The sequence below is a fragment of the Candoia aspera genome, chromosome 6, assembly GCF_035149785.1.
Source record: "Candoia aspera isolate rCanAsp1 chromosome 6, rCanAsp1.hap2, whole genome shotgun sequence".
Lineage (NCBI taxonomy): Eukaryota > Metazoa > Chordata > Lepidosauria > Squamata > Boidae > Candoia > Candoia aspera.
Window position 1 is genome coordinate 10821219 of NC_086158.1, and position 12317 is coordinate 10833535.

The following is a 12317-nucleotide window of genomic DNA, read 5'->3' on the forward strand; positions in this document are numbered from 1 at the left end:
AATGGGGAATACACATGGAAAGGAAAGTGCTAGTGCCAGGAGCCACTTAGGAGGCAAGCAAAAGCTGAAGGTGTGAAAGTGATTAAACTGACAAGTGATTGTCAGTTACAGGCAGCAGCTGCAAGTAGGCTTAAGGTCACAGAGCTGAGTTTGTTGTTAACTTGAGGTTAGCACCTTTTTGGGAAGCACTGCACTGTGGTTAAAAGCAGCTCAGGAAGAGATTGCTTGTTTAGGCAAACTGCGAGGAGAGGGGGAAAGGGTTCAGGCACAGGACATGTACTAACTGACTGCATTGGTGAACACGTGACTGAGAGAGAGATGCTGTGAACGTCATAAAGGTGGGCATTGGTTGTTAAGTTACTTTTTCATCACCGTCGTAAGTGCTAAGCAAGGTCTACCTGTATAGATCACTATATGAATATTGCTCATTCCCTTTCTCTGAGGCATTTCATGATCAGTTGATGCATGGCTTCAGGTGTCTTTTAAGTGTCAGTCAAGTCCCTCACATCTGTTTTTAAGTTGAGTTTCATCGGCACAGTGAGTTTCTTGTAGTAAGACTACATCCATTGAGTGGTCGTTCATAAGCCTGAGTAAGTAGTCAGCTTTAAATGTGCTCATACCTTCCACATTGAGTTGTATAATTTTCAGGAGATCTATGTCCTTTCACAGCTGGTTTTGAAAAGAGCCGTTGTTTTTATTTTCAATGTTCATGCTGCTTTTTCTTGCTAGGAAATCCTTGTAAGGTCCAGCAGCCAGATGTGGAGACTATTTAGCCGTGACAGGTCATGTTGCCCGGGGTGCACCACGAGGAGGCTAGTCTATGAAGCACTGTGGGCCACACACTCTACGCTGGCTCACACAATTTTACAATGATATCTAACGAACAGGGAGACTGGCAACAATCTTTAAAAGAACAAAAATAGTTGCCATCTTAAAACTTGGCAAAGAGGGGAAATCTGTGAAGGATTTCAGACCTATAGTGCTCTTGAGCATCTCTTACAAACTGCTGGAGAGACTTATTTTAAACAGAATTAAACCTCTGGTTGAGGAACACATACCTATAGAACAGGCTGGATTTAGGTCAAAAAGAAACTGCTGTGACCAGGTACTATCACTAACCTCCCACATAGAAAATGGATTCCAACGGAGGAAAAAATCTCTCGCCGTGCTTATTGATCTATCATCGGCCTATGGCAGAGTGGAGAGAAGGGGTGATCTTAAAATTCTTACATATCGCACCCTGTAAGAAAACAGCTACCCTACTCAACAACATGCTCTCAAACAGATACATCGAAGTGCATCTGGATGGCCAAATCAGCCGGAAGTATAGGTTAAATGATGGTTTGCCACAAGGTTCTGTGCTGTCCCCACTACTCTTTAATATTTACACATCAGATTTACCAAGTACTGTGATGATACTGCACTGGTTAAACAATCTGAAGACTACAATACCTCTGAAAAAGCCCTCAAAAATGATTTAAAGGAAATGGATAAGTTTTTTGAAACTTGGAGATTAAAACCCAACATCAACAAAACCAAGGTCGCTTGTTTTCACTTGAACAACAGACAAGCCAATTATACACCAAAAGTGGAATTTAGGAATCAGCTGCTGAAGTTCAATCGCAACCCAAAGTATTTAGGAGTGACCCTTAACCTATAGGGAACACCTAAGAAAAACTACGGATAAAATAAAAACCAGGAACATCATTCTACACAAAGTCTACAGGACTAGCTGGGGAGCAAGTGCTACAGTTCTTAGGACATCAGCTCTTGCTCTGGCATATTCGGCAGCTGAGTATTGTAGCCCTGTATGGCTAAAAAGTGCTCACACAAAAGCAGTAAACACCAAGCTTAACCACACTGTGAGGCTAATATCAGGAACCATTAAATTGGCGCCTTCCGAATGGCTACTGGTATCATCTAACATACCACCTCCACACCTTAGAAGACAACTAGCCTTAAAAAGGGAGTGGCAGAAATGCAAGGCAAACCAACTACTACCTATACACGAAGACTGCCACAATCAAATATTTAGACTTAAGTCTTGGAACCCGCCATGGAAACTCAGACAGCGATTAGTCAGAGAAGACTCTGGCATTGAGACAGCATGGCGCCAGGAGTGGGCAGCTTCTAATCCAGATCTGTTTAACTTAGTGTCTGATCCAGCACAACGCCCCTATGGCTTTGATCTCCCAAGGAAAAACTGGACAGCGCTTAACTGGATTTGTACTAATCATGAATGAAACAAAATGGGGGTTGATTGATAATTCTGACTGTGACTGTGGGAATGTCCCACAAACTTGGACTGCAATGGAATGCCCCCTCAGAAGGTCCCCTGGCTCCCTGCAAGAACTACATCATCTTAATGGCACTGCTGTCCAATGGCTAAACAATCTAGATATTCGGCCATAGGCTTAGCCAATCTAGTAACTGCTCAAACATAACTTAATTCTATTTATACTTTTATTCATTATTCGTATTGCATGTTCTTAAAATAATCTACTGTCCCAATGTTTTATATTTTATACACATTTTATATATTGTTCTGTGAACTTTTATGCAATAATGCTGTATTCTGCTATGCCATACGAAATAAATAAGTCCCTCACAATGGGCCTCTGTCCAGATAGTCATCTTAATTTTTTTTAAATCAGAAAATGTTTCAAATACTTGCTAAAATATAATGAAGTTGTTTTCCTGTAATTCTTTTTGCTCCTATCTTACCCCTTCTGAAATGTTGCACTGCATTAAAATTAGCACGCTGAGGTAATGTGGAGGTAGTCAAAATTTTCTGTTTATTTAAGTTTCTACCCGCATCTGTAATTGGGGGCCTGTACTTAGTTTCTTTTACAGGGATGATGCTGACACCACGCACGCACGTGCGCACACGCACACACACACACACACAAATCCCTTTAAATGTATTCTGTAATTCCATGGTATTTTGACATAACACTGTCAGGGTGCACTACTTTTTTCAAGCTGTTGATGTGCTGGGCTCACGCTAGAAAACTAGGGAGGGAAGAGACAAACTGTGCGGCCAAGAAAAATTCCCAAATTAGGTTTTAATTTAAAAATAATTTAAGTGAATTAAATACAATTAACATAATTTATTCCCATATATTTTGTAATGTTGCCCTTGTCTGTTGTTAATGTTTAGTTTGGCAGCAACTTTTGGAAAACCCTGGGGTCTCTACAGACTTTGGGGGGGGGGGCTGCATGCAGCCCTGGGGAGAATGAAAAGGATGGCTGTAAATTATATTTCTGGCTTCCTTGATGTGTTAAATGTGGATGTTGTTAATTACAGGCAAACAACTAAAGTGGTTTCTGTAAATTGTTTTTAGCAGATTTCTCTTCGCTTGTACTGTAAAAGGGGAAAAGAGACCCATTCAGGAGAATGAGTGAACTGGAACAATTACGGCAGGAGGCAGAACAGCTCCGGAATCAAATTAGAGTAAGATGTCTTTCTAACATACTTAACGGGGACCCATGAAGATCTTTCTGTGGGGAGAGAAAGGGGGAAGTTTCATCTGTCCCTGTCCTCTTTTCTCCAGAATCTTCTCTCCTCTGTGGCATTGTCACCTGATGGGTGAAGGAGCCTTGAAAGAGGTTTCAGGGCACAGTGCTGGGCCTCTTTCAGGGAGCCCCATCGGTTGGATCAGTGCGTTCAGGGTTGACTTCCGAGACCTCGTTCAACATTTTTGAGGTGTTTGGAGCCAGTGAGTGTATGTATGGGAGCCTTTTGCCCAGCGGCTTGCTGCTTCCCACTAGATCAGAATTCTCCAGCTGCCTCAACTGAATGGACACATTTGGGAGTTTTCTTAGACTCACAGCTACAACTTCTTGGGCAGTGTCCTAGAGAGACTACAGTGATGAATGAAACCTAGGATGGATAATTCTAACTATCGTTTTACGGTTTTATGACTTTACAACTACGAAATTTTAATTTTAAGTGGATATTTTATTTTATTATGTTTTCATTAGTGTAAACCACTGACAGTCTTGGTATTGTGGTAGGCAATAAATTCAATAAATAAATAATGACCCCAGAAAAATACACTCTCTTTCACAATTTTTTGCCATCTTAATTCTTACAAGAGCTGTTTAAGCAAACAGCTGATCTGTCTAGGGGACAAGTACGTTGAGGTCAAACCTGCGACTTATCCCTAAGTTCAATTCAGTGGCAAGATGACAGGCTGTGGGGGAAGAATTATTGTACAATAATGGTTGATATGCCCCTGAATGAGAGCAGCAAATTGCTGATATAGGTTCTTTACCAGCAATTGAGCTGTTTCTTTTGACAAAGGGGTGAGGAAGTGGATTTTTCAAGCACTTGTTCAAATTTATTGCAGTTATATATTTCATATTTCATGATCGTCTTGCTAATTTAGATCATATAGTTTGATCATATTTGAGAGGCATTGAAATTAATGCTTGTCTCCTTTCTGAGTGTATTAAACCAAAAAAGAGATCTTGTTTTTTGTTTGTTTCACTTAGAATTAAAAATGTATTCAGATATGTTACTGACTCCTTGCAATTTGTTCAGTTTTAGGCTGAAAGTAGGGCTCAGCATATTTGAATATTTTTTTTCCCAGAAAAAAATACCATGCATGTACAGAATAACTGGAGCCAACCTCCCTGATACTATTAGGAGATTGTTCTTGTTCTTGGTCTCCATCGTTTTCCCCCAAGATAAAACATTGCAAATTGCAAGCAACCACTGCAGCCTGGAGGAACTTTTATTACTGTCTTCTAGTGATGATAAGCTGCCCTTTCTGCTTGTAGACAAAACTACCTTATGCTTTGAGCCTGAAGGAGCACCAGTTCCCAAACTGTACTGTCCTTAAACTGGATTTGGTTGCTGCTTGTTCGCACAAAGCCTAAGTTGTCTGTAGACTAGCTTCGACTTGGCATTCTTCAGTTCAGTGCAACCCCATAGGAAAATTGACTGATTGTGTGCCATCAAGTTGGTGTCGACACTTAGCAACCACCTAGATAGATTTTCTCCGTGACAGTAATAGGAAAATACAGTAGTGGTATGGACTCATTAGAGAAAAGCTATAAGTGACATACAGATTTTTATGCATTCAGTGAAATGGATAGCAGAGGGTTAATCGGAAGTGCTTTGGATTAAATGTGTTGTCTACCACTTGCCCCTGAATAAAGGACAAGAGACACGATGCACAGACATCCAGAGATAGCCTGTCAGAATGGAATCTCTCTCTCTCTCTTAGTAGACACATTAATCTGGTAAGGATGCAAAACTGATTCCTGCTTTTGTTATATAAAGTAATCTTTTACATTTTATTTTAAAGGATGCAAGAAAAGCATGTAGTGACACAACGCTTGCTCAGGTATGTTACTATTTACTTTTCCTTCCTGCCCTGCTTTCCTAAACAGCTAAGAGCTATAAAGCAATCCCAGCATCTAAAACGGACATGCAGAACCTGTGACTTAGCAGAAACTCCTTTCTTACACCGCTCTTGTTTGACTAGGAAAGGAGAAAAGTTTTGATCTCTGTTTGACATTGACTCTGTAGTCTGAAGATCTGCTACTGTATTTCCACAGTCGTTTCAAGGGGCTTGAAAAAGAAATCAGTAAACCAAAACAGTACTTTTGCCTCCTTGGACTTGTGCCTTGGTTGTAACCACTTGCTCAAGCTTAGTTCCATTCATGTACGTTAAACCATGTTTTTAAAATCATGGTTTATGGAGCCATCTGCAGTTGGCCAGATCTGAACGTTGTACTAAGCCACAATGAATGGCTTTGCACATCATGCAGAGTCCCAAACTCATCATACTATAGCTTAGCATAAGCAGACCTCTTCAGATAAAGAAACTGTATGTGACAATCGGGTATAAGAAATGACTTAGTATTATATACTGTTAGGTTATTTCTTATACTCAATTGTCACGTACTCTTATGCTGTCCAGGAGATGGTTTTGAAAAGTGTCCTGTCCTTTCTCCTCCTCAGATCACCACAAGTCTTGACTCGGTGGGTCGAATCCAGATGCGTACAAGGAGGACCTTGAGAGGTCATTTAGCCAAAATTTATGCTATGCATTGGGGATCTGATTCAAGGTTTGTACAAACGCTTTAGGTGGGCAAACTTTATTATAGTTTTAAAAAACAGGGTGTACTTTATTTCTTGGCCATGTGAACAGTAACTTTGGAAAAAAGCAGGCTGTCAATATGGAAATAAAACGCATTGAACAAAAATAAATTTAGCTTCTTGGGAAATTATTCTAAGCTTTAAAGAACCTCCTTAAACCCAGTAATTTGAAGAGAGTTTTGCTGTATTTTGGGATTAACATTGAGACGTTAGATTTCAGTGCATAAAAAGAAATTATTTATTTATTTATTTCCCCCATTTATATAGCCACCCATCTCACAAACAGGTGACTCTTCTGATCCTAAAATAGCTTTTAATAAAGAACATGCATATGCATTTACCTTTTTTTTTTTTTTTTAAACAAGCACTAACATTTTGTGAACTGAAAAAATAATATAGTAACCATATTATATAGTTATAATTCCTTATTCTAGGCAGACAGGAAAGAATTGTTCCTTTTATTTTTTAAGAATTCAGCAGTATGTATTGAGAAGTTTCATTTTTCAGGGTTTCCCTGTATTTTTAAGCATCCCATAAAAAATGGATTCGAAAATTTATGTAAATGGAGCTGGCTCAGTAGATTCCTGGGAATGTTGTGAGTTAAACAAAATTTTTAGAGTGTAAACCTTTTTCCTTTCCCCAAAACAGTGTAATGGTGATGGAAGAAAGTAAGTTATCCAACCTGAAGCTGCCTCCCTTTCTTCCAGATAACTGAATAGTAATATGAGGAGGAAGCACACACTTCATACTGTTGTACTGAACAGGACCTACCTATTAATCCTGGGTTGAGCAGTCAACTGTTCACCAACAGTGTACTATATTAGGGGCTCTTCTTGATTCCTCATCCTGCTTGTCAGTTTGTCTGGGTTTTAGTCCTGTACACCAGCTTCAGCTTGGTGTTCTCCAGCTGGGTTGGATTACAACTCAAAGCCAAGATGGCTCTGCCAACTAGCATGGGGATCCAGTAGTGGTACACAGCCCTGGGGGTGGTTGGTGGCTTGAAGACACTCTCTCCATCTTTTTTAACTCTGTATATTTTTTGTAAGGATTTTTATGGTTTTCTTTTTCACTTGTAAGCCTCTCAGAGTCACTCAGATAGTGAGGTGGGCAGCATATAAATTTGATTGATTGATTGATTGATAGATAAACAAACAAACAAACAAATAAACAAGACATTAACATCAGGTTGGGGAAGAGTAAGCTAGGATCTCATAAAAGAAACAGCTTTTCAGTGTGTGACCCTGGTGTTTTCTGCTTATGACCCAAGCTGTATATGGTTTGCAACTGGAGAAAAGGAAATTGGGGTCTTAGTGAATATGCCGGAATTTGGCTTTGAACATTTCAATTTTGAAACCAGGAAGAGGGAGACACAAGGTTAACATATTAATACATACTTTGTTTGTGCGTGTTTCTTTCTTTTGCTTTCTTTTATTATTATCTTTAGGCTACTAGTGAGCGCTTCCCAAGATGGAAAATTAATTATTTGGGATAGTTATACAACAAACAAGGTACTCTTATTATTTTTTTTTAATATACTCAGTTTGGATATTTTATGTGCCTCTTGCTGGTGGGCTTTGTTTTTAGTTTCCACTGCTATTTTCATATATATATATATATATATATATATAAATTCCCTTCTCACCCCTATGGGTGATGTGTGTCTTCCTCAGCCTCGGGTCCTCTACCAGAGGCCTGGGAGTTTGAGGGTTCTGCGCAGGATCTCAGCTGTTCCTAGCACTCCCATCCATCCATCCATCCATCCATCCATCCATCTGTTGGATTACTTCTTCTGTCCCCCACCCCAACCTTTTTATTGGCTCTTTTATTTCTTGATGGTTTTCAGATTCCAGTATGATTTCTTACCTTGTTTTCATCTTTTTCTGTGTTTGGAAGAATAAGTCTGTTGCTTTCTCAAGCATGTTGCTGACTGTTCCATCTCGTTAATCTTAACAATTCTGGCTCAAACCCCTGGGGAGGCAAACTGTTGGATGTATGTTGAAATGTATATTGAAGTGCTTTGAGGTGGTGGTGTTCATGGGAAAGCAAAGAAGCTTTTGTTTTCGACAGCTACCTAGGTGTTCATTTAATGGTGGGCAATAATAGCTGTGCTGTAATGTCAAAGATAATTTCAACTGAATCATTTAGTGTCACTTCAGAATACAAATATGCAGGGTTCAGTCATCTTTCTTCTCCTCCCCAGAGGCAGTGACAGGGGAAATGGGTTCTGGCAAGTAAAATATGATGGAGGCAAGTTCTTGGGGAGGAAGATCCTTCTCATGACACATTTGTGGTTAGCCAGTAACGCCAGCCAAATTGTGTCAATCCCTGTAAACATGAGGCTAACAATACCCTCACTTTGGCATATCATTTTTTTTCATGTTCTCATTTGAAGGGCCTGGGATAGTATGAGATTAATTAAGTATTCTTATTATATCAGAAAGCACTGGAAGTTATTAGGTTTTTTTTTAAAGTAGGTGATTTTGACATATGGTGCAAAATAGAGATTTTGCTGTTTGCAAAACATGTACTGTTTACCCTCTTTAAAATTGGTAGCAATGTCAGTTAATATTTTTACCTATTAGACTGTTGTAATATTAGTTCTTTGCTATTGTGATTTTGTTAGTCTGTATTTTGTTAGCTAATTGGAGAAATAACTCCAGGCAATCACATAAACTAGTGCTTACCAAAAAATATTGGAAATAGTGAGCAAGCAACCTGCTACAAAAAATGATAGTTGCTTAGTTTGGAGCATGTCAGAGCAACTTCTGAAAACTGGGCTGGAATGAAAGATGCTACATTTTAAAAGAAAACTCTACATATTTTCATTTCATAATGCTATTGTCCACACAGTATTCAGTGTGTCATGGAACCTTGGTACTCCAATGAGAGAAAAGGTTCAGTTAATTATCTTTTTTTATATTTTAGATAGATAGATAGATAGATAGATAGATAGATATGGATATGGATATGGATATGGATATGGATATGGATATTTTATAATATCCACTATATATATATATATATATATATATATATATATATGTATGTAATTTTGTTTAAAAATTTTTTTAAAGCAATATAAAAACTAATACAAACTAATATAAAGTAGGAAAAAGAAAAGAAAAATAAATCAAAGAGAAAGCTAAAAGTGCAAGAAAGGAAAAAAAGGTAAAAGAAAGAAAGAAAAGAAAGAAAAAAGATACAAAGAAGTGGCTTCTGATCTTTACAGCAGTTATGAGTACAATTATAAATTTACCTCTTACTCTGTGGTTACATGACTGTTCTTTCTAATCTTATCTAATCTGATCCTATCTAATCACTGAAACCATAAACCATAAGTTCATTTTTTTCCTGTTTCATGCAAAAAGTCCATAAGGGGTTTCCAGTCAGCAATAAACATAGATACTGTCTTTTCTCTGATAAAAGAAGTCAGTTAAGCCATCTAGCAAGTTCCATCATCTTCACCATCCATTCCTCCATTATGGGTAATGCCGAATCTTTCCATCGTTGTGCATACAGTAATCTCGCTGCAGTTATCATATACAAAAACAAAGTTCCATGACCTTTCTCCAGCTGTTTGTCCATCAATCCCAAAAGAAAAACCTCTGGTCTCAATTGCATATTAATCTTTAAAATTCTCTGAATCAGTGTGCATATTTGAATCCAACATTTTCTAGCTTTTTTACACCTCCAGCAAGTATGATAAAATGTCCCTTCTCGTTCACTTTTCCAACATAAGTTTGAAGTGCCTTTATACATTCTAGACAATTTCTCTGGTAAGATTTTGTTAATTATCTGCTGCTCCCAGTGCAATGGTAGTTCCCGCAGTGTCTGTTAATCGTCTACACCAGTTTCTTGCATCTGATTTTTGAAGAGGGCAACTCCTCATGGTGCTTTTTTCTTCATTCTGCTTTTAAAGATGCATGCTATTCCGTTGCGGTCTTCCTGGGTAATGACCTGTGCATATGCACCATCTGGCAATTATGTCGCTTGTGGTGGATTGGACAACATCTGCTCTATCTACAATCTGAAGACAAGGGAGGGCAACGTACGAGTGAGCAGAGAACTACCGGGCCATACTGGTCAGCTGCCTTTCGCTGCTTTCTACTTCTTCGACCATTTGTAATGAAATGATAACACACTTAACTTTCTCTTACCCTCTAAAAGCAAGGGAGTCAAATTGGAAGAAATAATGGAATATATTATCTCTCTGGGATTATTTTTAAAAGGAAAAGATTTTCCAAATAAATAAATGGCATTTTCTAAGATAGGATTTGGCCTATTGACTCTGTGTTAAACAACTGGTATGGATATTGTTTTACACACATTTGCTGCTTCTGTGTCCTATCCAAAAAGTTGAAAAATGTCTCTTACCAAGCATCAGCATGTGAACCTCATAGATAAATTTTATGGACATTTATGGCCAGCAGTTTGTAATGTATTTGAGTTAGATGCCACTGGGCCATCCCATTTCTAATCCGTTTGCTAACTCAGCTTTCCCCCAGATCTTGAAATTGCTCCCCTGATTTTAGACATTTGTAGTTTTAAGTATTAAAAATGTTTTTAATAAAGGCTAGAAGTTTTCAGAAAGCTGGATTCTGTACTTAATTTGAGTCACAGTTTGAAGCAGCCATTTTGAACAGCCATTTCGCTGTTCTCTGTTTTAGGGTACTTGTCCTGTTGTCGCTTTCTGGATGACAACCAAATAGTTACGAGCTCTGGAGACACTACCTGGTGAGTGTCATGGGATTTTTTTTTTTTAATGAGGGTGCTACAGCTCCCCTAGCTAAATATTTAAGCTGCTGAATTCAAATACTTTTATTTCGCTTGCAGTGCTCTGTGGGATATTGAGACAGGCCAACAGACTACTGCGTTTACTGGACATACTGGAGATGTCATGAGTCTCTCTCTAAGCCCAGACATGAGCACTTTTGTTTCGGGTGCCTGTGACGCCTCCTCCAAGCTCTGGGATATCCGAGACGGGATGTGCAGGCAGTCGTTCATGGGACACGTGTCAGACATCAATGCGGTTTGTGTAAGTGAGCTTGCTCGTAAATAATACGGAGAGGAGGATATGAATGCTGACTTGTATGCATTAACTATTTCTCCTCTACCTCCGCTAGATGGTTTTTGGCGTTTCCATCAATATATTGGATGTGTGCAAATTCTCTTCATCTCTTTCATCTATGGAAGCCAACTCTGCATAGGCCAAGGGCTTCTTAGGGGCAGTTAGTTGGGAAGAGGAGTTAGCAGAGCCACAAGTATGTGCAGTTTCTGGGGTGCCAGTCTCCATGACGCGGAACTCAGTTCCTGGGTCATCCACACAATCCCATTAAAGTTTTAGATGGTTAACCATTCCATTATTTGAGAGAACTCTCTTGCTTTGCTAATGAAGAATAAAGAACTTGGCAAATGTTTAAGTGTAAGATAAAATAAGATTTCATACAAATTTAAAGCTTTAGGTACCATGTAAGATGCTGTTCTAAGTCTTTTGTAAAATCTCTCTCATTTTGAGCATAGCTAGTCTAATAATGGATGAACTTCAAATTCCAGCACTTGATTCCAGAGCTGGCCTCTTCCTCCCTGCCTGCTTTCTTCCTTTTTTTCCTCCTCTGTCTACATTTTTATTTCTTGTTGTATTTCCCAGTTCTTCCCAAGTGGCCATGCCTTTGCCACTGGTTCAGATGATGCTACCTGTCGACTCTTTGATCTTCGTGCAGACCAGGAGCTCATGATGTATTCTCACGACAACATCATATGCGGGATCACTTCTGTAGCTTTCTCAAAGAGCGGACGTCTCTTTTTGGCGGGGTATGATGATTTCAACTGCAACGTTTGGGATACCTTGAAGGGAGAACGTGCAGGTGAGTTAAAGCTACTGTGTTAATAGGAGCCAGAAGATTTGAGTTGTTTCCTTGTGACTGTTCCGTGGGATGCCAGTTATGTGGAATACCAGTTCATTGTTAAGCTTTGTTTCATTGGTTTTTGATCTTAAAGCCTTAGCTGTTCGTTAACAGTTTTCCCAAAGAGCTACCTGTAAGGAAAGGTGGATTGATATGTATGCATCAGGGGTTTTCCAGTCATGGCTTTTCACCTCTGGAATTCCCTTCCATCTGTCCATACTTTGCATCTTTCATCTTTAGTGCAGGTTTTTAAAAGAGTTGTTATACATTTGCACAAGTGCTTCAGACTTGCCTTGATTTTC

At 39.0% G+C, this 12317-nt stretch overlaps 1 protein-coding gene across 1 annotated transcript in view; it reads left to right on the forward strand.

Moving 5' to 3' along the window:
* Positions 1-12317, forward strand: part of GNB4 (G protein subunit beta 4) — a 40786-nt gene that overhangs the window by 23608 nt on the left and 4861 nt on the right. Inside the window, exons 2-9 of the mRNA XM_063306426.1 lie at positions 3345-3454; positions 5316-5354; positions 5975-6081; positions 7557-7620; positions 10032-10194; positions 10780-10846; positions 10946-11147; positions 11760-11976. Of these exons, the coding sequence (XP_063162496.1) occupies positions 3398-3454; positions 5316-5354; positions 5975-6081; positions 7557-7620; positions 10032-10194; positions 10780-10846; positions 10946-11147; positions 11760-11976 (916 nt within the window). The 5' untranslated portion in view covers positions 3345-3397. The remainder of the gene's footprint in view (positions 1-3344; positions 3455-5315; positions 5355-5974; positions 6082-7556; positions 7621-10031; positions 10195-10779; positions 10847-10945; positions 11148-11759; positions 11977-12317) is intronic.